This window comes from Manis javanica, chromosome 3 (genome assembly GCF_040802235.1).
Source record: "Manis javanica isolate MJ-LG chromosome 3, MJ_LKY, whole genome shotgun sequence".
In the NCBI taxonomy this organism is placed as follows: domain Eukaryota; kingdom Metazoa; phylum Chordata; class Mammalia; order Pholidota; family Manidae; genus Manis; species Manis javanica.
Genome location: NC_133158.1, coordinates 1,260,274 through 1,285,096, shown reverse-complemented (window position 1 = coordinate 1,285,096; position 24,823 = coordinate 1,260,274). Strand labels below are relative to the sequence as shown.

Below are 24,823 nucleotides of genomic sequence, written 5' to 3'. Positions count from 1 at the left end.
CACCCTGTTTCCTCGGCCTGTGCACGTGTGTTCACCTAAAGCCGCCCTGGTCCCCTCGGCATCCCTTGCAGACTCACCCACCCGCCAAGGGCGGGGGTAGTGGTAAGCCTGCTCAGCTCCTTGTACCAGTTGCTTTAGTTTCCTTTCCAACAGTGTCGACAGAATCATGCTCCATGTTCGTGGAGCACTTTGCTCACTCGACACTCAATGCTGTGATCACCTGTGAAAACATCTTCCCCAAGCACACTGGCTGTGAATCCCTGCAGGGGAGGGATTGTGAGCTCAGAATAGATATTAGATGAAAATATGACTGTTATCTAGATAATTCATTCATCCAAGAAATGCCTACTGAGAATTTGCTCTGTGCAAAAGGCAAACACCACACACAGTTAACATCTAAGTATTTCTTTATGGTTAAGACATTGATGGCAATAGAATCAAAGGAACAGACGAAACTACCCACGCCTGTGGGCCCCCTCCCCACTACCCAATCAGGGCTGGTCACCAACGGTGGTACAACCAGAAGAGAATCTGTCCAACAGCACATGCTTCCCATGCAGGCAAGACGACCCGACTTCCTCTCTGTGAGACTCCTTCAGGATTTTGCCTGTTACCTTCCCCAGGAACCTAATCCTACTGCAACTGAGGCTATGTCTCTAATTAAGATCTTTAATTCTCCTAAAATGAACTTTCTATAGTCTTTTATTCTTTCCAGTCTCCTGGGCAGAGTAAAGGGCAGGCAAGAAGGACACACTTTCTCCCAATGCCAAAGCACCTTTAATCAAAAAGTGCCTGTAATTTGTGAATACCGCCTCGTGTGCTCTGTGACCTCAGGCCAAGTGAAGACCAGGGGTGACACGGGAGGGCCAACTTCAGGTAGGTGGGGATCAAGCCATAATAACAGCCAGGGACACTTTAAGATTTGAAGACAAACTGCTTAAAGTCACACACCGAGACATTACAAACCCTTCATTAGGGCATCAGCTCTGCAATGAAGCAGCATGTGACTGGTCAGCCAGGCCTGTCCCCTGCTCTTGTGACTCGTGCTCCTATGGCAGCGGGTGGGTTGTTCAGTCCTGAGGTTCGGTCATGGAGCCAAGTGAGTGTCCTATTAGGCCTACACCTCTCCCTGGGGCAAATGGCCCAAGGGGAACACAGCCCCGGGGCCAGGGAAAGTCAGAGCTTCATCACTTTATTCCTCCCAAATCTGCAGTCACTCCCACAATAGCAGGGACACACAGACAGATGCTGTCGCTCCTTCCTAGTTCTCAGTATGTAACATTTAAATCAAACCCGCTGGAAAAGTCTTCAAACTTTGGAAATAATGATCCATTGACCATGAACTTTCACTTTATTCCTTGCATATTAACTACTAGCACTTTTGTAATCTTAGTATAAACTCTTCACTATGCATAATTAGTGCACTGTGTTAACAGCCGTGAGTAGCATTTTGGAGATCTTGACTTGAGAAGGTTTTCCAAAGTTTTCATTTTTATAATTAGATTTCTAGTGCTGTTGAGGACCTGATCCACTTCTTTAGGACTCTGACCCACGCCATAAATGGCATAGGAGAAATTGCTAAGAAAAGGAGGGAAACAGACACCCTCCAATGTAGGTTCTGATGTAAAGTCAGTAATCCAACCTTCTTTTCCCCCAAGTAACAGTACTAAAGGTAATGATTGTCTTTTGAGAATATTCTTAACAACTTCAAAGAACTTTCACAGAAGGAAGGGCACTCGGGTGGTCGGTGTTGGCTCCCCAAGACGTAGAACTGTCAGGTGGTCGTAACTCTTACCTGCAAGGGATTAATTGCTACGTGGTTGTTCAGGGCAGTTTCAAATCCAAATCTACGTCCCCCGGCCCTCTGCGCTACTGCCAAGAGGCCTGCTACCTCTTGGCGGGCGACGGATGACCCAGGTACAAATTAATTTCCAGGAGCCAAAGCCCAGCACCGAAGTAGTACATCTGTTAAAGCACCTCCCCCAGCGTCCCCGGAGCCGCCCCTCCCCCAGGGCAAAGGCGCCACCGGCTCCCGCGGGACCTCTGGGCGCCCACGGGGGAAGGAAGCCCTCGCCCTCGCCTGCTCCGCGCCTCCCGCGGCCCGTCTGGCGCGGGGCGGCGGCGGCGGCCTGCTCAGGGGCCTTCTCCTCTCCTGGGTCCTGTCCTCTTGTCCGGAGAGCCTCGCGGCCTGTCCCCTCGAGTCCCCGCCCGACCGCGCTCGGAAGCCTACTGGGCTGCGAGGCCGCGCGGCCGGATCATCTGCTCGGCCTGCTCGGTGGGATGGGCCAGGGGCGGCCTCCCCCCGGGCTCCGCTCCTTCCCCGCAGGGTCGAGTGGAAGGAGGCCGGGCTTTGGGCGCGCAGTCCGGTGCCCGGCCCTTTCCAAGCTCTCGGCGGAGCGGAGCACTTCCAGGCTTCGGCCCGCCATGGATCAGAAGGGCCGTCCCCCGGCCGACCGGACAGCGTCCCGTCCTCTCCTCCTGCGCACGCGCGGAAGAAGGCCGAAGGCGGGGCGGGGAGAGAAGGTCGCGGCGCGTGCGTGCGTGCATGCGTGGCCACGGCACGCCGTGCGCGAGGCGGATGTCCGGACCGGCTGGGCCGGGGCCGCGGACAAGATGGCGGAAGGCGGAGGCTGCCCTGAGCGGCCGGATGCGGAGACCCAGAAATCCGAGCTCGGAGCCCTAATGAGGACCACGCTCCAGCGAGGGGCGCAGTGGTGAGCGCCGGGCCCTCCCTCCGGCTGCGCGGGGCCGGGCCCGGGCTCTGGCCGTCGGGCCGGTGCCCCCTCGGCTGGGGCAGGGCCTGGGCCGGGGCGACGGTCCTGCGCCTGACGGGCCGCCTGCCGCCTGCCCTCCAGAGGGGAGGCCTCAGGACCCCCTCCGGGGAGGCGGGCGGAGCTGAGGGCCGTCGCGGCCTCCTCCGAGCCCCGGGGGAAGCCGGCGGGGGCGGGGACCGCCGGACCCGGAGGAGGGGAGCGCTCACGGGAACCTTGTGCGGACAGCCCTTTCTTCACCTGCGAGGACTCGCGCTCTGTGACCTTGAGCGAAGCGTCCGCTCCTCGCAGACCTCGGTTCCTTGCTGTTAAAACCCGGGTAGCAGTATTTGCCACTCGGTCCCCCGCCCTGTGGGTTGAGGCGAAGATCAGAAGTAGACACTTTGTAACTTGTAAACTGCCGAACAGATGTCAAGGTCAGAAGCAGAACAAATGTCCGAAAGGCCCAGGTTATTTTGGTAGCCAATGTCAAAAATAGTTGCGACAGCAGCATTTCGGAGTGGGAGAAGATAGCCCAGAGGCTAGATAAGAAAATTTTAAGTCCAGGATTTAGAAGGGCAAGTCTGAGACAAGAAGTTTCTCAAATTGTTTAGTAGAAGGGACAGTACTTGCACGAGTGAAGAGATTCCTGGGTGATACCGTGTGGGAGAAGAACCCTAGGCCTTGGCTTGCCTTGAATATGATTGAGCATCCCTGTTCAGTAAACCGTGGTGGTGGCGGCACTTGGTATTGCCCCTACAGCGACAGAGAAATCGAGCAGGGAAGAGAGACATTGGGGTTAGGAGGAATTCGCGTGGGGTTTTTCAGTGTCATAGAGCTAGCCGGGTCCTTAATGGCCAGCACGCAGAGGGGCCCTGGAAAGTGACCCTACATACGGGTGGTATGTAACGAATACTCAGCAGAACCAGAGCAAGTTTGAGATTGCCTACAGTCACACACTAAAAATGTTTGGAGGGTATCGTTCAAGGGGTTTGGAGGGAAAAGAGCATTTTAGGGAGTTGGGTGTATTTAGGAATCCTTGTGGCCTCTGGGAAACTGCCTGATCTCCTCTGATGTTTGAGATAAAATTTGAAAAATGCACCAATAAACTTTGTCCCCCCTGTGAAAAGAAAAAGGTTTCCCCCTCCTTTTTCTTGCTGAAATAAAGTTGATATACAGTATCACGTTGGTTTCAGGTGTACAACACAGTGATTCAGCAGTTACCTTCATTATTAAATGCTCACTCCAATAAATGTTCTTACCATCTGTCAACATACAAATATACTATATTCCCTATATCCCTTCTGTCTTAATTGTAAAAATAGTGTGGTGAAACTTTTAAATATAATCAGATAGATGTGATGCTTTTTGACAAGAAAAGCATACCTAGATACCAGGGTGTATGTATGTAGGACACACTTAAACATATACACATAAACACGTATTTTTTGATACCTCCTTTGGCCCTCAAATTAAAACTGAAGGTCTAAGGTGTTAACCCAGTTTCAGAAAGAAAATTAGTTTAATGCTCTTCACATCAAGCAAGACAGTGTAACGAAATTATCTATCTAGTTAAGGATCTCTGTAAAGATCATTATGAAGTTACTGCCTTGGTCACTAGCAAACAAGATTTTACGCATAGAAAGACTTCATTAAAATCAGTGTTTTGAAGCCGGTCATTTCCTACTTTTTAGTTATTCATTCTTTCAACACTATTTCATGTAATGGATGTCTGTCCTTGGCCAGGCTCTCTGTGCCATGTGGGGCGTGGCCCTGCTTTTGCTGGAGAGAGTGTTTTTCAGTGGGAATTGGGTGTTCCCCCAAGTGGAAAAACTGCAGAAACTTATGACCTCAGCTTTTCTGGTATAATAAATATTTGTGTGTCTGTAGGTATCTTATTGACAGCCGATGGTTCAAGCAATGGAAGAAATATGTGGGCTTCGACAGCTGGGACATATACAGCGTGGGCGAACACAACGTGTTTCCTGGCCCCATAGATAACTCTGGACTCTTTGCAGGTGCAGTATGCCGTGGCTTTTCTTACTGACACACCCACTTATGCAGTGGCCTGAGGTCCTGTTTACTTTGTGAGCCTGCTTTTCCTACAGTGAGGGAATAGAAACAAGTGTCTTGATTTGCACCTAAAGCAGAAGTTGTTGTAAGACCCTCAGGGAGAAGATAGGCTGTTTTTTTCCCCTAAATTAACTGCTTCTAACAAGAGTATACTTATAGTATTTTTGACTCTCTCTTTTATTTGCAAATTAGTTCTGCTAGAAATTTCGTATTTTAGATCAGTGTGTGGATTGGAAAGAAATACAATAGCATTTTGAAATTGCATCTGGCATCTGAAACTTGGGAACCAGAATTCTCTGCTCCATTTTCAGTGTAACGAATCATAGGCTTGTCTGCATTTATCAGTCGTTCCTGTGATGACGATGTTTGTCATGAAAGTAGTGTGCAGGAAGTGGGCGCTTAGTGGGGTTATGATCACAATTAGCCCCCAGTGAAAGAAGTGTTTGGAGAAGTGATGTATGATATACTGAGCTTGACTTGGAACTGTAGATGAATAGACCCGACAGTTGGCCTTTGCTGGGCTTTGTTTCACCTAGGTTTAGACTCCTTTGCAAGCAGGACAGAGGTGATCTGTCACCTGTGCCCAAAATCAGGGCAGCAGGAAGGCAGACAGTACAATGAGGCATAATCCAAGTATCTAACCTAATGTGGGTGTTTTTAAAATCTAGCCAGGGCTTCAGCTCAGCCTGCGCTTCAGGGAGGTCTAAGTGGCATAGTAAACAATGTCATGGCTTTGTTTCCTGACGGAGGTTTGGGTGGTGGCTTCATACCGGGAAGCCCCCAGGGATCCCCGCCTTACGCCTGCACTTCTCATTTCCCCTCATTCTTTTGGAAAGGTGAGCTCTTAGGGCTTTCAGTAGTAATAGTGATGAGAATCCTAGATCTGGAGAGGCCCTCTGACATCATCTTTTGTGACCTTCAGCTAAGGGCATGCATTCCTTCCATGTCCTCAGTTCAATGCAGTCTCGCTTTGGCTTGAAACATTTGCTGTCATCTGCTGTGTGCCTGAGAAGTTCAGGTCCTGGAACACTGACAGTATGGAAATGACCTTTCTCTGGCAAACGAGGGTTGCCCCTTGGTCCCCGGGTTCTCAGCCGCCTTCCTTTCACCTGGGGTCATGGGCGTGGCCTGTAAGGGGCTGCTGGAGGTGGGCAGGGTGGATAGAGCATGTCCTTGCTGATGTCTGTAGAGCACCTCTTCTCTCATTTTCACCCAAGCCCCTGGTAACTTCAGATGGAATCTCTGCGCTTAGATAAGCCAGGCTCTCATTTTCATCCTTTATTTGCCTCTCTGTGGAAGAAATCTGTGGAGGCTAAATCCTTATTTCAAAACCCCTGTGTGGTTTTTAGTATGATGCCCTTGGACTCATCCAGTTTTAAGGGCAATAGTGAACTGCATTGAAAATACCGGTCAAGTTTCCTGCATTTGTACTGTAGTGCCTGAGAATGACATGTTCAGGGAAAAGTGTCACTGAGCCTCGGAAGGGAAGGAGCCCTGTAGAACCCATGGACTTGGGTTGGCAATGCTGGAAATTACAGGTCCTTTCCTTCATGTGAAGGTTCCCAGCTGCCGTTTGGCGCAGTGTGGGTTGCCAGGTCTGTACAGTGCTTTGTGTTAGAAATGAAGATACATCTCTCCACCCAAGATACTATGTGAATAACTTACAGGAGTTTTAATTTGTAAATTAGAGAAAACTGGAATTAGGTGTCAGTTTTTTTGAAGCTCTTATTTCAAGCAGACTCAAGTATTATGAGCCGTGAGCCATCCTCCTATTGCTGGACAGAGAAGTCTTGTTCAAGAGAGAAAATAGAGACTTGGTCTGTCAGTGTTAATCATGCCAGCGCTGGTGTGCAAAGTGGTTGGCTCATCAAATAGGAAATCTACCTTTTTTTTTTTTGGTAGATGATGGTAAAATACAGATAACAAAATTTACCATCTCAGCCATTTTTAGGTAGTATTAAGTATGTTCACATAGTTGTCTACCTAATTTCCAGAACTTCCTCATCCTGCATAACTGCAGCGCCATAGCCATTCAACAATGATTCCTACTCTCCGCCTCCCCCAGTCCCTGGCAGCCACCGTCCGCTGTCTGCCTCTGAACCTGACTGCTCTGGATGCCTCATATAAGGGGATGTGCAGTATCTGTCTTTCTGTGCCTGTCTCATTTCATTTAACATAATGTCCTCAGAGTTTATCCGTGTTAACACATTGTGTCAGAATTTCCTTCCACTTGCAGGCTGAGTGATGTTCCACTGTGTGTATACACCGCATTTTGTTTATCCACTCATCTGTCTCACATTTCTATTCCTGTTTTCCAAGCCCATTTAATTCCTTTCCTTTTCCTTTGAAATGAAGAAAGGAGAGGCGAGTCTGATCTGAGCTCACCCTGAAGATGGGCAGAAGGCCTCATAGGGTGGGCTGTAAGCTGGTGGCACGCATGGTGGTGGGAAGCCCTGGCACCTTTGAACTCACTTGTGGGTTTTGTTTTTGTTCTTAACCCTGTCTGCCTTTAGCCACAGCAGAGTCACCCCCAGTGGGTTCTTCTCGCTCTCCCTGGTTGGTAGCTTCATTTGTCTGGGGAACAGTGGCTGCCCTTGTGGGAGTGAGTGTGAATGGCCCTGCCTTAGCTGGGAGGCTCCCTTGGTGGGCGGTGGTCAGTCTTCCTTGGCCCTCCGTCGGCGAGCACTTCTGACGCCAGCCAGGTTGCCCATCCTTGCTGAATGCAAGACAGACGTCTGTCGTTTTAAACACTGGCTCCCTCCACAGGGCCTGTCCAGCTGGGCTTTAACTTGGAGTATTAAAAGCTAAGAATGCTCAGTGACTCTTGATAGAAACTTAACGTCAGTGACTCATTTGTTTTTTTTGATGAATCTTTCAGGGTAAGGCTATATGTGATCTTATGACAGTTTCATCAGAATATTATAAGTATTTATAATTAACAATTTTAAGAAGCACTTTGAAAATATAAATTGGAGTTTTTCTCTCTTCTTTCCTCCCTGCTTCTGTCTCCAGTTATAGAGGGAGGACAAGTTCTTCCTGGAATGTTCGGAAAGCATAGTGAAAGACAAGTAGTCAGATTTGCTCTGTGTTATGACCAGTGACAGAATTTTGAAATTTTGTACCTGTTCCTATAAATACTTTTCTTACGTCTGAAAAGTACCTAAGAATCATGTAAAGCAAACACTCTTGGGGAGAGAGCAGTGAATTATGTGTTGTTTTCCTTTTTCAGATACTGAGAGTCAGACCTTAAAAGAACATTTAATTGATGAATTGGACTATGTACTGGTCCCAGCTGAAGCCTGGAATAAGTTATTGACCTGGTATGGCTGTGTAGAGGGCCAGCAGCCAATTGTCAGAAAAGTGAGTGCACAACTGTCACCCTGCCAGCCCGTGTCTGCATGCTCCCTGGGGATGTCACTGCGTGTTGGCATTCTGGGATACTGGGTGCACCTTAGGGGTTGCAACAGTTGGGGTGTTTGGGGCCTTTTTTCTGGTTCTCTTTAGGGAATTGTGGTTGTGAGTGGCATGAGTAAGGCTGCTCACCTAGGATGCTGTACTGAGTGGGCCTCCAAACATCAGGGCTGCCCAAGGACTTTGGGTGTGTCTGGTGCCATGAGAGCACTTTCTGGAAGGCCCTATGAGAGAAATCCCCCTGGGGCATATGGGCCTACAGTAATGTCTGTCTTACAGTCTCTCTCATACTGCTTTCTCCCTGTGCTTAAGAGTGTGGCCACACTGTTGAGCATCTCAGAAAACAGGTTCTAACAGCCCATAGAAGAGTATGCTCCGGAGTGAAGGCAGGCTCTGGGATACAACCCGGGAGGGGGGGGGGTGGCCTCTCTGGCAGCCAGGACTCGGAGGAGACCACCACCCGCCTGACTCCCACAGTTGTTCCCCTGGCAGAGGAGACATGATAAGAGCCCGTGTGCCTGCTGACTGGTGGGCCCTGGGCGAACTTGTTATGCGTGCTGTGCAGCGCCCCGCCCTCAGCAGAGCAGGGGAGAGCTGCAGTCCGAGGCCATGCTTCTCAGTCACTGTTTAGAGCTAGAACTACTTTCTTTCTTCAGCTTGAAACCTGGGACCATAAGAGGAATTGGGGATCAAAAGGTTAGGGGCAGGCCAGCCTCCTGCCAACATCACCTAATGCCCACAGTGCTGCCATGTGCACGTTGTGCCAAGGGATTTTAACTCTGGCCTCTAGTCTTCTAATGCAGCAGGCCCTGCGGAGCCAGCACCGCCATCCCCACTTTGGGACACACAGAGCTATTGTAAGCTCTGCTTCCTAATAGGTGAAAAAAAGACCCTTAAGTCCTAGATCAGATGGCAGTGGCTTTAAACATCCAAACTTCTAAGCCCCTTCATCACTTAAATGATTATCTCATGGATCCCGCCTTTTGCCACTGCCTTGTGGAAGCACAGTCCCTCCTCCATGCCCTGTGCCTCTCATTTGCAGGTGCTGGAGCATGGCCTGTTCGTCAAGCACTGCAAGGTAGAGGTGTATTTGCTGGAACTGAAGCTCTGTGAGAATGGCGATCCCACCAAAGTGTTGAGTTGCCATTTCAGCAAGGCAGATACCATCGGTGAGTGGCTGGGCTGGGCTTCCAGGAACCCAGTGCGAACGAGCATTGTGGTTGGTGAGCAGGGAGTGGCAACACCCTCTTCAGGTTTGTTACCCAGATCAAACCGTGCTGTGGTTACCATCCTGACTGGGAGTCTGCCCCCCAGGGGATTCTTGTGGAGCACGTGGCCTACTGGGCATGGTTCCTGCCCACCTGACATGGGGTAATAAGGAAGATACCCAGATTCAGAGAGTTCAACGTGCCTCACGCAGAGACCTCAGTGGGGACCTGGCAGACTCAGTATCCTCGGCTGGATCTGTCTTGACTCCAGAGATAAGCTTCTCACTGTTCTGTGGGACCCACACCATCAGAGGAGGGGAAGCACAGGGAAAGTTTTGTACCTGTGAGTGCAGCAGGAGCCCCATGGGAGATGTTTGGCCTTAGGAGTCACAGGGGCCAAGGTCAGTCAGAACGTGGGGCCCCCAGCACCCGGCAGCCATCTGCAAAGGGAGGAGACGGGCATTAGCTTGCTGTGGCTGTGCAGAGCCTCATGTCTGGACAGATCCGTGAGTGACATTTCCGCCTGTCCCTAGCAACCATCGAGAAGGAGATGCGGAAGCTGTTCAACATTCCTGCAGAGCGTGAGACGCGGCTCTGGAACAAGTACATGAGCAACACCTACGAGCAGCTGAGCAAGCTGGACAGCACTGTGCAGGATGCCGGGCTGTACCAGGGTCAGGTAGGAGGCCCAGACAGGCCCCCGCGGCAGTGCCATCCAGGCTGTGGCCAGCAGAAGTGGGCTGGTTTGCCCGGTCCTCATACGGGTCCCCCTCACACAGGTGCTAGTGATCGAGCCCCAGAATGAAGACGGCACGTGGCCCAGGCAGACCCTGCAGGCAAAGTAAGTGCGCTTTCCTCCCTGGCGCTGGGCGTGCGGGTAAGAGAGACAGTCCCGACCAGCTGCCCGTGCCCCGGAACGTTCCCAGACGATAAAGCACCCTGGGTTTCCTATCCTGAGTCCATAGTGCTAGCTTCTGGGACGCAGTCTGCTGTGCAGGTCTGGGGGAAGCAAGGTCATGTGACCTGGGGAGAGGTGGGGAGGGGAAGGGCCAGACTCTGGGGACGCCGCCTGGCTGATGGGCTGTGTCTGTACGGACTGTCGCTTTCTCCACCTGTAGTCAGGCCCTGGTGAAAAGGAGGGGGCTCAGGCCCAGTGCCCAGTGGTCTGGGTGCTGGCGGAATGATTCTGCTGCTGAACTGCACCTCCAGGCCCCTCCGGAGGTGCTCCTGTGTGGCACGGAATTGAGCATGTCCTGAGCAGGGAACAGGAAGAACTGATGACTTTTTCGTACGGTGTAAGATGGAGAGGTTGTGTCTGTTCTGATAGTTAAGGGGACAGTGTTGGTCTTTGTGCTTTTCCCTCACTCAGGCCTTGGATAGTGGCCACTCCATAACCAGGGGCTGCTACTCCTTTGGGAATCATGAAAGCTAGGAGTTCTCTTTGGAGGAGCATGCACGAAGACACATATTTAGCCAACAATCTCAAGAGTTCCACAGACACCCAGGAGCCTAGGCACGGACTCCAGTCAAGAAACCCTGGTTACCAGCTCCTAGCTGTGGTGGGCAGAATAATGCCCACCCCCCAAGATGCCCACGTCCAAATGCCCAGAACCTGTTAGGTACATGGCAGAAGGGGCTGTGCAGATGTGACTACAGATCTTGAGCTGGAGAGATGATCCTGGATTGTCCTGGGTGGGCCCAGCATCCTCATAGGTCCTGATAAGAGAGGGAGACCCGGGCGTCAGGAGGGAGGTGTGAGGAGCTGTGAGGCCCTGAGCTGGGAGTGTGGGTAGCCCCCAGGGGCCCCAGAACCTCCAGAGAGGGGCACAGATCTGCCATACTTTGGTTTTCACTCAGTCATTTTAGACATCTGGCCTCCAAAGCTGGAGACAGTGAATTTGTGGTGCCTTAAGCCACTGAGTTAATGGTGACTTATGACAGTGGCACTCAGAGACAGGCCAGCCCAGGCTGCTGGCTCCCATCCTGGAATGGGAAATGCCACAGAGCTGAGAGAAAATGACGTAAAAGCTGTGAAATGCCCTGGGGTGACAGAAGACAGCTGGAGCCCAGGCTGAAGGCAGGGCGGACAGCTTGCCGCGCAGCAGGCTGGTGCCGGCCGGGCCTTCGCCTTCCCTAGCCTTGCTTCTCTCCCACCGCACTGGAAGTCCTGAGTCCAGGGAACGAGAAACTTATGGTGAAGAGCCTCATTGAGGTGCCCTGGCAGTTAGTCTCTGGGAAAGTGTCCAAGGGTAAATCGGCCCTGAGTGGACTTCCAGGGGCTCATTCTCCTCCCCACTCCCCTAGCAGGGCCAGACAGTGTTCCAAATGCTAAGGGTACCGCAGTAAACAAAACAAAGTCCCTACCCTCAAAGAGCAGAAAACAGATAAAAACACATGTGTCCAGTGGTATTTTTCAGGGAAGAAAATCAGCAGGTGCTAGTCTTTGGGAAGGGGTGGATTGAACCAGGAAGATGGGGAGGCCCCACTGAGCTGCTGTTTGAACATGGCTATGAAGGAGTGAGGTTGGGGTCAGCAGTGAGCATGCGGCTTAGTGGGGAGAGAACATGGCAGGGCAGGTGACCGCAGGCCAGCCTGGAGGCGAGCCGGAGGACGGAGAGTTGGGGCGAGGCCCGAGGTGAAGAGGTGGCAGGCCTGTGTCCTTGCGAGCTTGGAGTCCGGCCCTGCCTCTCGGGGAGGTGGGGGGCACGGGGAGGAGGGGAGAAGCTCGGTCCCTCCCGGCGGACAGCCTCTGGCAGCCGGGTGCGAGCGCAGCTGGAGTAAAAGGAAGACCCCAGGTTGTCAGTCCGGGCTGGCAGCCCCAGAATTCATGCTCCAGATGCAGCGCAGGACGGAATAAGCAAAGCGAATACCCTCAGGAAGAGGAGGAGCCGGGGACATGAGGGGGCTCGGGGGCTTAGGAACGGTGCTCAGGGCTGGGTGAGGAGCGGCCGGCATGGAGCCGAAGGTGGGACGGGCCGGAAGGTCCGGGTGAGGAATTCCCGGAGGCACCATGGAGGGATAGAGGTGGAAGACCCCAGGGGGAAGGTGCGGGGGGGGACGGGAGCAGCAGCGTCAGTGTGCACACGGCAGGAACCCAGAAGCAGGGAGGAAGTGATGGGCCAGAGGGGAGGAAGTCTTGGAGGATGGAGGGACTGAGAGCCCCTCGGATGTCACAGACAGGGAAGGGTCTTTGATACAAAGAATGCTAAACACAAGACAGACCACAAGCCTGTGACTACAGACATTACGGTGGACTTTAACAACAAAGGTGTAAACTCTAGATCTTTTCTAAAGAAAAAGTTGCAAAGGAGTAAAAAGGAAATCAATATTAAACTTCTGAACAGCAGCAGTGGATTTATGAGAAAGTCTTCAGTATTAAAGTAAAGAAACTTTAAAACTAGAATTCTGTAGCCTGCTAAACCATTAGTTAAATGAGAAGAAGACATGAGTTCCTTCTCTGACACAGTCGACCTTAGGAGGCTTTCCACGTGGAGCTGCCCTCCAGGACCCCTGGGGAGGAGCAGTGCTGGGGGCCCAGGGCAAGGCCCGTGGCCTGCGTGGGGCTGTGCACCAGCGGGGCACCCTGCTGCCCAGAGAAGCCGGGACGTGGTGCCTTTGGGGTGAGCAGCTTCCTTCACGAGGCACAGCGCTGCGAGCCATGGAGGAGGACGTGCCTAGAGTGGGTGACCTCTGAGAACTTCAGTTCACAGAGTGAGAAAAGCTGTTTGCAATACACGTCTCGTAAATTGCTTAATCCAGAGTTTTAAAGAAACCCCTCTTCATCAGCAAAAAAGAAGTGAGACAATACTGTCGGGAAGAGGGGCAAGACCGCCACTTCACAGAAGAGGATACTCAGGCAAGCATCTGGAGGGGCGCTCAGCCTCAGCAGGTATCCACGGGGGGCGACAGAGAACCAGCCAGTGCCTCTGCGCACCCGCCAGGATGGCTGAACGCCCAGACAGTGCCAGGTGCTGTGGGAGGTGTGAAGCAACCTGGGTTGTCGGTCCCCGCTGATGGGACATGCGAATTGGTACAAGGATCTTAGGAGATTGGGCATCGAGTGCTTCATGAAGAATCATTGTTGACAAAGAATCTGTAATTCAGGGATCCGCTGCCAGGCACACAACCAGCAGAAGTCTGCTCTGCGTTCACCCAGACGTGAGTTCACAGATGTTCCCGACGCCACTGTCACCGTCGCGGGCTGGAGCTGACCCGAATGTCCGCCGGAATCAGACTGGATAGAAGAGCTGCTGTGCGCACAGTGCGTTTAGAGCTGTGGCAGCCTGGAGTCTCATACACAGTGTCCTGCATGCTGTGTGAGCCCCGGATGTGCGGCCTAAGGAAAGCCCAAGGTCACGATGCAGTTAGCCTTGGGAAGAGCTGTGGCCACAGGGAGCCAAGGAGGACGCGTGGGGGCTGGGCTGGTGCTCGTTATAGATGTGTGCAACTTGGTGTAAAGGCCTCGGTTTTTGTGCTCCCATGATTTACGTATTTTTCTATGTAATACTTAAGTAAAAGTTTAATAAATAAGAAAAAAGGTTTAAGAGGGTAACCTACATGAGTAACAGTCTGGAAGTAAATTTTGTGGGATCTCAACCTAGAAGCCAGGTGAAGTGACAGGTGGCAGTAAGGAGCAGAGGAGATGAGAATGCCGTGAACTGCTACGGCTGGGGAGACATGCACATGGTTAAGTTTAAGTAATTGGGAGAAAAAGAACTGAAACAGATCCTAAAAACTTAATGGAGTAGCCACAGAAATATAAACATAGAATTTATATATTTGAAATACGCTATATTGATTAGGAGAGGTTTGGTGGCAATTAAGAAAGACTTGAAAATCAGTGCGTAAGCAGGATAGATCCTTACATTTTTCTTTTTCTTTTTTTAATGGGAATAAAGTTGATACACAATATTATATTGGTTTCAGATGTACAACACAGGGACGTATGTCACTAGATGCTTGCCACAGTAAGCAGCCACCCCATTACCACGCCAAGGTGTTATGATATTGTTGTTATATTCTCTATGTTGTATGTCCATTCCTGTGACTAATTTATTTTACAATTTGCAGGTTGTAGCTCTTTATGCCCTTCATCTACTTCACCCATTCCCCCACCCACTTCCCTCTGCTGACCAGCATTGTGTTGTTAATATTTATGGTCTCTCTTTCTCTCTTTCTTTTGTCCCTATAACCCATGCCCCCATGGGTCCATTTCTTTTTGTTTGTTTTGTTTTTTAGAGTCTGCATATAAGTGAAATCATACAGTATTTATCTTTGTCTGGTTTATGTCACTGAGCGTAATGCCCTCTAGGTCCATCCATGTTGTCCCACATGGGGAGATTTCCTTTTTCACAGCCGAGTAGCATTCCACTGTGTGTAGGTACCACATCTTTATCCATCCTCTGTCGGTGGGCACTTGGGTTACTTCCCTCTCCTGGCTATTGGGAATAGTGTGGCAATGAACATACATCTTTTTGAACATACATAGGTGTGCACATAACTTTCTGAACTAGTGATTCTGTTTACTTTGGGTCCATTCCCTGAAGTGGAGTTACAGGGTCATACAGTATTTCTGTTTTCACTTTTTTGCAGAACAGCTGTATTGTTTTCCCTAGTGGCTGCAGCAGTTTCTCCTTCTAGAGAGAGTGTCTGAGGTGGGTAGTCCAGTGCTGGTATTATTAGCAACTCAGCTCCTCTGTTATGTTGCTGGACCATGTGTGGCCTCGGATAATGTAAAAATAGAAGAGTAAAATATATACAGCTGGCCCTTAAACAATTCAGGTCAGGGGTGCTGACCTCCCGTGCAGTTGAAAATCTGCATGTAGCTTTTGACTCCCAAAAACTTAACAGCCTCCTGTTGACTAGAAGTCTTACCAATAATATTAAGTCAGTTAACACAAGTATTCCATGTTATTTACTGTGCTCTTACAAAATGTTTTTTTCATATTGTCACAAATCTCCAAAACATTTTCCAATATATTTATTGAAAACAATCCACGTGTAAGTGGACCTCTGCAGTTCAAACCCGTGTTGTTCAAGGAGAGCTGCACTTCATGTGAACCACAGGACCGTGAAAGGCGGCTAGGAAGCTGCCACATCTATAACGGGAGAGTCAGTGGAAGGCAAGGCAGACCGGAGGAAAGGAAGAGTGTGGACGAGGGGCAGAACTAAGCCTGGAGCGGCCGTGACTAGTGCGAGTATAGGTGGTGGACCCAGCTCTCAGATCAGCTGGAAGATAGCAGCCATGCCCAGTGGTACTTTGTCTATCAAAGAAGACACAGAGCTTAAAATTGGGAGGATGGGGAAGGACATCAAGGGAGTGTCATCCAGGGAAAGTCACTGATGGGCTTAATCCTTGTCTTTAAACCCACCCGGAGAATCCATTTTGTTCATACATACAAACATCCTGGTGGAGAGCAGCATAGTGAATTGTTTCATTTAACTCATTCATTCACGAGTGAGGACCACCTGATAAATTCTGAGCATTTTCAGATAGTGTTCTCTTCCCTGTAGACTGCTTCAGCCTCTATGCTAGTGCTTCGGACGTGTTCTGTAGTCCTGGCCTCATTTCCGTCTCGCCCTCTGACTCTTAACATGCCTGAGGTTCGCGAGGCCTGGTTAGCTCTGAACCACGACACGGTCCTCTTAAAAGTCACATGCCCAGAGCCGTGAGAGGCCAGTGTTGCTGCAGTGAAGATGTGAGTGTGTGCAGAAGAGAGCCAGCAGTGTCTGTGGGGAGAGCATGGCCTAGGATACTGGGAAGGCAGCGAGAATCTGACTGAGTTCATTGTTCCCTTATTGAGCATGCCTGATGCTGGACTCCGGATCCTCGTGGTCAGGAGTAAAGGGTGGGCTCATGCTTAGAGCAGCATTCAGCCTGAGGGGCATCTGAGAAGCAGGTAGGTCCCCACGGAGTAAGAAGGGCAGGCGTGGGTGCTACTGGACCTCCACGCTGGGCTTAGCGCACGTTTGAGTTGCAGTTGATAATGACTGCTCCTGCCAAGGCACAGAAAGTATCCCAGCAGGGAGGCGCTGGGGGCCAGAGGCTTGCACAAAGTCTTTCAGGAGCAGAGGGATCCTTACTGGAAGGCATAGCCGCTGTCTTCAGAGTGTCTGTGGCATGAGGCCCGCCAGGAGGGAGGGTGAGGTCTTGGCTCTCTGAGTACATGCACGTGAGAACCAGGTGTTTTCCACAATGCCTGTTTCCCAGCCTGCAGTGTCCCGAGGTATGTCCTGGAGTTGTTGCTTGACAATGACAGATGCCCACATGTCTCCCAGATGTAAGTCACTTGTGTGCAAGAGATCTTGCTTTTGATTTAGCTGTCAAGGGTAGACTTTCAAATTTTCAAACATATACTTGTATGTACCAGTGGGTTTCTTTTTGACTGAATTTACTCTGAAAAGGACTGGCAGTGTTTCCTAGAACATTTTAAATGTCCAGTAAAATTTTTCTTTACTCTCTCATCTCAACCATAAATGTCTGTTTAGGAAATTGACAGGTCTTGGATATGTGTATGGCTTTTGTGGATGCTTTCTTGTTTAAGTTTAAGGGAATAGCCTAGGCTCCCAGTGGGCAGTTACTAAAAAGGGGGTGTCAAACCACTACTGTCCCGCAGTACCTGTTTCCTGACCTGTGATAACGAGGCAGCCCCATCAGACCAGCCTTGGGTGGCAACTTTCCTGTCTGGCAGGAGGCGCAAGTCCCGCCTCCCACTGGGCAGGCCTCACTGTGCCCCGCGTGTGGTGGGAGCGCCTGGCTCTGGCGAGTCCCACTCGGCAGGCTGCCTGAGTTCCTGGGAGGATGGGGCCCCTGAAGTAAGTGTTCTTCAGGGCGAGAGCTGCTCCCTGCTGGGGGTGAGAGGCTGGGGGCCTCCCCTCACTGTGGCCTCCACATGGGGAGCAGAGCTGACACGCACTCTGCAGGCAGCACACAGTCACTCCTTACCTGCTGACCCACTGGGCTCTTCCTCACAGGGAGCCTGGGTCAGAGTAGACCCGGGAGGGCAGGCCTGCCCTGGAGAGCACATCTTAGTCATTTTCTGTAGTTGAAGAATAACCCCAGATCTTGAAGGAGAATGACAGTTGTAGGCATTTGAAACAATGTAGAACAATTCAGTTTCTTGTACATGTTCTTATATGGGTTTAGTAGAAAATTGATAATCAGTTTAAGATTTGGGGCAGTTAAGTCCTTGAATTAATCTGAAAGTAGAATCAATCTAAGATAAGATGCTGTGAAAAATATTGAAACATGAGGTTGAAACGGAGGTTACTGTTTGCAACAACATGGATGGAGCTGGAGGGTATTATGCTCAGTGAAATAAACCAGGCGGAGAAAGACAAGCACAAATGATTTCAGCCGTCTGTGGGGTATAACAGCGGAGCAAAACTAAAGGAACGAAACAGCAGCAGAAGCATAGAACCCAGGAAGGGAGGGGTGGTTACCAATGGGGAGGGGCGGGGGAGGGCGGGAGAAGGGGATTGAGGGCACTGTGATTGGCCCTCACGGTGTGTGGGAGGCTCCCAGGGAAGAGAGAGTAGCATCTTCCTGTCCTGCACTGATGGACTGACTGCAGTGGGGTATGGGGGGGGCTTGGTAATATGGGTGATTGTAGTGAGCACAGTGTTGCTTGTGTGCAACCTTATAAGACTGTATAACAATGATACTTTAATAAAAAAAATAAAAGGAAGGTTACTCATATTTGGTTAGTTTGAGGAAAAGGCAATTCCCCCTGAAGGGCATAGGGAAACCAAATTGCTATTTCCCTGTTCCAAGTGTACTTAGAGCCAGCTTTTTAATTTGGGTCAAGTATTTTGGGGGAAATTCATCTCCTACTGCCATTTTTCTGTATCTCTCACTGGTAACTCTTAAAAATAACATGAGAGTGGGTGCGGGAGATCAGCCTTGTGGCTTATCCTGCTGAAAGATTTGGTGTGTGACCATGCAGAAGAATGAGACAGGGAGGCCGGTCAATTTCTCGACTCTTTCGGGTAAGTAAACTTTATCTTGAAATAGCGTGAAAATAGGCCTTTCCAATTTATTTTAAATAACTATACACGGAAAACAGTTATTTCTTGAGAAGAGACACCTTGAACAGGGCTTGCCCTTGGCACAGAGTCAGTAGCCCTCTTTCTGCTTCTCTCTCCCAGAGTAAGCGCTGAGCCTAGCAGTCTTTCTACCTCTCAGAAATCATCAGCAAGTCCCTGTTCCTCAAGGTCTGCCTCTCCCGTGGCGAACGGTGATGGCTCAGGGAGCGCGGGGATGCACGGCTCCGGCATCAGCAGGGGGTAAGGGCATACTTTTCCCTGTGCCCCCTTCCGAGTCCTTTCCCAGGTGAGCCTGGGGAGCCTGCCCTGGGCTCCCCCCCAGGCAGAGCGGGTGAGGGCACCCCACGGGGACGCGCTGCATGCGGCTTCTCACTCCACGGCACACCCCAGCACGGTGTGCCTCCTCCTGACTGACATTCTTGTCCTCTTAGGAGCTGGTGTTTTCCCCACAGCCTACATCGCTGGTGGTCATGGGGATCACTGCGTTGTCTGTGAAGACACGGGCTGGCTGTGTGGCAGCAGAGCTCTGAGGGGAGGGTGCTTAGCTGTGGGAGAGCCCTGCTGTTCCCCACTGCATAGCTGTGATCCTTTCTCCAAGCACCTGCCACTGAGCACAGACGGGGTGGAGGAAGAGGGTGAGGTGAGAGGGGAGGAGCTCTCAGGCACAGTCAGGACGGAGTGCGGCCTGGTGGGGGTGGCAGGAGCAAGCTCTTGATCTTGGTAACCACCGTGCCTCCCCTGAAGTCACCCAGCAGTGAGCCTTCCCAAGGGACAGAAAATTAGCACTTGGCAAAGCCTGAGAGCAGAGAATTCAACTAGCAGTTCTCCCCTTAAGGATGTGCTCACCTGCTGTCATGTCAGATCACGGGCCAGAGTTGAGGAGCTGGTGGCTGGAGGGCTGGAGGGGAACTGGAGAGAACCCGTCTGGGCTTATTACCAGATGAAGCCCAGAGGCCCCCAAGGAGCCCTGATGGACATCTTGGGGGCATGGCTACAGAACTCACTCTTACTGCCACCGGGGTTGTGTTTTCCAGGGGATCTGGCCTCTCTGCTGCATGTAATCGGCAGGAGCCCTCATCGGCTCATGTGCAGCCTGGGCTCTGTGGACTTGGAAACCTGGGGAACACGTGCTTCATGAACTCCGCCTTGCAGGTAGACAGAGAGCTGCCACCTGCCCTCACGGTGCTGGGGGCTGGGTCAGAGGGCACGCTGACTCCCCGGGAGGGTCCTTTCCCAGCATCTCTGCTGCTGAGCGTCATCCCTGCCAGGGTGCCTCCCATTGGGCAGCACGGATGGGCCTCAAGGGTCTTGTTGACCGTCAGGAAGCAGTGTCCCCAGGAAGTGCCTCTGCTTACCCGGTGGTCATGGTGAGATGGGACCTCACAGCAATTGGTGCCAGGCTCAGTTATGTCCGGTCAAGGTTGGCCATCTTTTTACCCATGATAGCCGTCTGTCCTAATGCCCCGGATTGGAAATACCCGAAGCCTGTCTTCAGAACCTGATTTGTTAATTAATCAAGCATTTATTGGGCACATCCTGCATGCTACTGCTGTAGTGGACGTGAGCTGGAGTCGGGGCCCGACCACAGAGGTAGGGGCACCGGCCCCAAGAGGCCTTCACTTCTGACACCCAACTGCAGGTTTGGGGGACTGATTGTTTGTTAGCAGGACCCACAGACTCGCTTTAAACTATTACACACATACATACATACACTGTCTGTAGTTTGTTATAGGGAGAGGATGCACATGAAAATTACCCAGGGGAAGCAGCAGCTCTGTCGCCTCTTGCTGTGGAGCCAGGTTGCACTGCTCTCCTAGCACTGGGATGTGACAGCGGGCGTGGAGGTGTCCAGGACCTCTACTGGGGCTTCATTGTGTGGCCTGGCTGGTCGATGGCCCGGGCAACCCCAAGTCCCTGTCCTGAGTCCCAGCGTCGGTCTTTCTGGAGTGGTTTGACCTCACCTGAAACTGTCCACGTGTGGCCAGTCCCCCAGATCACATGTTAGACTCCCCAATACGACTGGGCAAGTGGGTACTCCTGTCAGGAGTGACATTCCGGGGGTCAGCAGAGTACTTTCCAGAATCCAAGGGCAAAAGCCAGACCTGTGTGGTCAAGACCCAGTTCTTCATCTGGGGACCTGATATGTTGAGCATATCAGATGTGGTTTTTGTCCTCAAGACTTACAGTCTAATTTTGAAGTTTCTTGGAGTATAAGGGCAAAGATTAAAAGATTTTTTTACCTTAGGTAACTCTTAGGTTTGGAAATTATTTTTCTCCACTGTGGTGAGGTGGAGCCTAGTGATGTAGAAATGAACCTGCTGAAGAAAAGAGACTTGAGATTCGGGCTTTCCCAGGTGGATTTTAACAGCTCCTTGTGCCCTCGGTTCTCCTCAGCTGTTGGATGCAGATAGTAACCACGAGGTGGTCTGCAGCTCAAGAAGTAAATATTAGGAAAAACAAGGTCTAAACTCTGTGCTTTAAGTTTCTATCTCGTGATGCCAGGAAAAGGAGAAATGAAACCCACAGTAAGTGGAAAGCAGGAAAGAACAGTGGTAAGAACAGAAATTAGTGAAAAATACAGAGCAGATTTACAGAACAGCCAGACTGGATTCTTTGAGAAAAACTATTACATTTGATAAACTCCTAGGGAGGCTGATAAGGAAGAAAATAAAAAATAAAATTAGTAATGCTGTGGATTAAAAAGGAACATCACTCTGTATCCCACAGACATTAAGATTACTAGAGGGCAGTACAACACCTTTATGCTATTAAACCAGACAACTTAGATGATGAGTTTTAGACAAGTCGCTTTGAAAAGCACAATTTATCAAACAAACTGGAAGAAATAGAAGATTTGAAGAGTTCTCTATCAAAAAAACTGATCTGGTAATTAAAAGCCCCAAAGAAAAGTTAAAAGAACAAAGAACGTTCTTGTTCTGGGTGGCTTTCTTGGTGAGTGGATTCAAATTTAAGGCAGACATGGTAAGTCATACACAATCTTTCAGGAAATAGAAAAAGAGGGACAGCTTCCCGAATCATTTTTCAAGGCGGCATGCATACTCATACCAGAATCTGATGAGGAATTCTGAAAAAGGAAAAATTTAAACTATCGTATCTCAGAACTGTAGACGCAAATAATGTAAATAAAACTGCAGCAAATCACATCCAGTACATCTAAATAAAAGTGGCAACACCAGTGGGGTTTGTGCCAGCAAAGCTGGGTGGGCCTGACACCTGAAAAACTGACTGGAGTCATTTAACATAGCAGCAGAACCGAGGGGAAAGCCAGGAGACCCTGTCCGTGGACGTGGAGAAAGCTAATTTGAATATTTTATCTTCTCAAGAAACAGTGGACTGTTCTAATCAATTCCGATTTAAAGAATCACCATTTTCTGTTGAATAGAGACTGTCAGGTACTCGGGGTACACAGGTTTGCCCTCAGGTAGCCTGCCTCGGAGATGTTTGAGATATGAGCTCCTCCAAGGCCACTTTCCTGCAGCCGCAGGTGGACCCCCCTGGGGGCTCGGGGGGCTGTGCCTTACTGTGGGGAGCGTCCGGGGGCCCGTGGAGCTGACCGGCACTGGCCCTTGGGACGTGATCATGCTCTCTCTCAGTGCCTGAGCAACACCGCACCCCTGACCGACTACTTCCTGAAGGATGAGTACGAGGCTGAGCTCAACAGAGACAACCCCCTGGGCATGCAGGGCGAGATCGCAGAGGCCTACGCAGAGCTCATAAAGCAGATGTGGTCTGGACGGGATGCTCACGTGGCACCGCGCATGTTCAAAGTAGGTCAAAGTAGGTCGCTGCCTGTGTTTCCCTTGCTTGTTGCCCATGTGGGGTGAGCGCTGTGGTGTCGACATGAGTCATTCCTTTCCGTGCATTTCGGGATTAAGGTGGGATCTGAGACTGACAGCACCATGCTCAGGATTAGGTCAGTCTCTTGTTCAGCCACTCAGCACACCTCTGGGCTGGGGTGCTTCAGAAGTCCTTTGTAAGCTGGTTGCTCTGAGTGCCCTATTCTGTGGTGCCAGTCTTTAGATGGTCAGCACTCTAAGCCAGACCATACAAATGCAGCTTAATTTGCAGTATCATCTGAAGGGCACTCCCAGCTCTCAGCCTGGGGCCTGTTCCCCCTGTGCTTTGAGTCGGGCCCCCCAAGTCAGGATTTGGGCTGACATCCTGGAAGGCGGTGTGTGGGGGGCAGCTCTCACTTGGGTCCCTCAGCTAGGAAGAGCAGGGAGCAGTGGGCAGTGGGCAAATGCAGCGACCCAGGCTTTCCATCACCCTTAGTGTTTTTTGCTGCTTAGGGGACGATTTGCCGCCACATTCTGAAATTGGAGAAATCCTTTTTAGCCTGCCCCACGGGGGTCGGAGGAGCTGTCACGAAGCATGTGGTAGAAGCATTTTTGATTCAGAAAGGAAAAAAATAGCACCTTATGTCAATGAGAAAATTAAAATTTTAGATGGTTTGTTGAAATTGATAACTGTTTTCATCCCATGGTCACGTTAATTCCTGGGGAATGTGCATAAATTAGTATCCCAGTACCAAGTTCTAAAGAGACTAGAGTCAAGTGGCTCAGGTCAGTGTGAGTAAAAGTCAGCAGGCACTTGGTGTGGTGGGGAGCCCCTCGGTGATGGGCACAGGCCCTCTGTGCGGGCTGGTGCAGTGCCGCTGGCCATCTGAAATGTGAGTAAGGAAGGAACTGAAATTCTTACTGTGTTTGATTCTGATTAGTTTAGTCGCTGCTTGTGATTAGTAGCTGGTGTTGGACAGCAGAGGGACACGTCGGACTCTCTGGGAGGGCTTGTTAAAATACCACTGGCTCCATCCCCAGAGTTCTGATTCCCTCTGTCCAGGGTAGGGTCTGAGAACGGGCATTTCTAACAGGCTCCCAGGTGGTGCTCTTGGCCCTAGTTGGGGCCACACTCTGAGGCTCGCTGGTGTAGAGCGATGCAAGGCTGACAGGTGATCTAGGGCAGCCGGGCTGTCAGGGACAGCAGGGTCCTCCGCCTGATGCACCATTTGTAAAGTTCTTACAGAGACTTTGAACCAAAGAAGGAACCTGGAGAGGGATCTGTTGCAGTACATAGAGGGGCGGCTGACTGAGGCACTTCCCTTCACTCCTCTGTTAGGGCAGCGGCCTGGGTCCCGGTCCCCTGTTGTCCTGGCCCTGTGATCTGAGCTCTCTATCTAGGGAGAGCTGCTGGCCTCCTCCAGGCCCCTGAGGAATTAATCTGGCTAACGACCCTTTCTGTCCCAGCTGACCCTGCAAAGCTAGTTTTGGTGACAGCCTCCCCTGTGACTTCACTGTTCTGATACCTTCCACCTCCTGATGCACTTTGCTTTTGTCGCAGACCCAAGTGGGACGTTTTGCCCCTCAGTTTTCTGGCTACCAGCAACAAGACTCTCAGGAGCTATTAGCCTTCCTTCTAGATGGATTGCATGAAGATCTGAACCGAGTGAAAAAGAAGCCCTACCTGGAGCTGAAGGATGCTAATGGGCGGCCAGACGCGGTATGGCATGGGAGTGAGTCGGGTGTGGCGTTCCAGACATGCCGTCTCCTGTGGGAGCCACAGGAACGTTTCTCTGGCCTCAGTGTGGTGCCAGGGCTCTGGCTGCCACTTGCTGTTGTTGGTGATGTGGACGTGGGCACTGCTGGAGAGATGGATTCCAGGTTTAGGAGGGGCTTCTCAAAGCTCAAGGTGGTGTGTTTAGTGTAATTTCATTGGTGAACCAGAGATGAGGGCATTCAGAACTATAAAGTGCTGTAAGAGGGCACTTCTTGGGACTTTTACTGCTCTCACTGAAAGGCATCTGTGCTTATTAAAACAGTTATCAGTATAATCAGGGCACTTACACTTTCTCTGCCTTGACTTTCTGATCTCTGGAAAGGGAATTTAGTATTTAAGCTACCTGATCACATTGGGGTGGTGAGTGTGAAGACTTGAAAGTAGCGTTTAGGTCTTACAGGAAAAACAGTGAGTTAGCTGGACTGTAGTCTAGACAACAGTCTTCCTGAAGGGACTTTGACTGAACCCTGGTGGAGCAGTCCTGCCCTTGGTCAGCTGCTGTGTCCACCATCCTCTCAGACTGTCTGCTTCCCACCAGAGGCCACACAGGCACCCTGCTGTTCGCAGGTCCTGCGCCGTCCTTTATTGGGTGTTTGGGATTGGGCATGGAGCTGGCATGTGTGTGGGCATGCACCAAGGGTAGCCCCCTGGACTAAGGTCTTGGCTGTACATCTGCCTCTTGGTGCGTCTCAGATTTTGCTGTGAATTGGTGTGCATGCACTGGGGGAGGTTGAGAACCTCATTTACCCTTCTCCCTTCCAG

At 50.9% G+C, this 24,823-nt stretch overlaps 1 protein-coding gene and 1 long non-coding RNA gene across 16 annotated transcripts in view; one reads left to right on the top strand and one right to left on the bottom strand.

Annotated features, from left to right (window-relative positions):
- Nucleotides 1-389: 389 nt before the first annotated feature.
- On the bottom strand, nt 390-2,470 carry LOC118967606 (uncharacterized). Its single transcript, XR_005054796.2, has 2 exons — nt 2,231-2,470; nt 390-1,795 (listed from the first exon to the last, which is right to left on the bottom strand). It is a non-coding gene; the product is annotated as an uncharacterized lncRNA (long non-coding RNA).
- The window catches only part of USP4 (ubiquitin specific peptidase 4), a 35,769-nt gene continuing 13,289 nt past the window's right edge, over nt 2,344-24,823 (top strand). For 7 of the 15 annotated variants that reach the window (XR_012128857.1, XR_012128858.1, XR_001856478.3 and 4 more), the window contains exons 1-10: nt 2,495-2,714; nt 4,641-4,768; nt 8,053-8,183; nt 9,277-9,403; nt 9,976-10,121; nt 10,222-10,283; nt 18,590-18,727; nt 19,522-19,639; nt 22,102-22,275; nt 23,846-24,004. Coding sequence is in view for 12 of the 15 variants with exons in the window: in XM_073230581.1 (XP_073086682.1) it covers nt 2,614-2,714; nt 4,641-4,768; nt 8,053-8,183; nt 9,277-9,403; nt 9,976-10,121; nt 10,222-10,283; nt 18,590-18,727; nt 19,522-19,639; nt 22,102-22,275; nt 23,846-24,004 (1,284 nt within the window). In the remaining 3 variants the exon portion in view is untranslated. The other 8 variants (XM_017681431.3, XM_017681433.3, XM_036994342.2 and 5 more) reach the window with 8 other exon arrangements.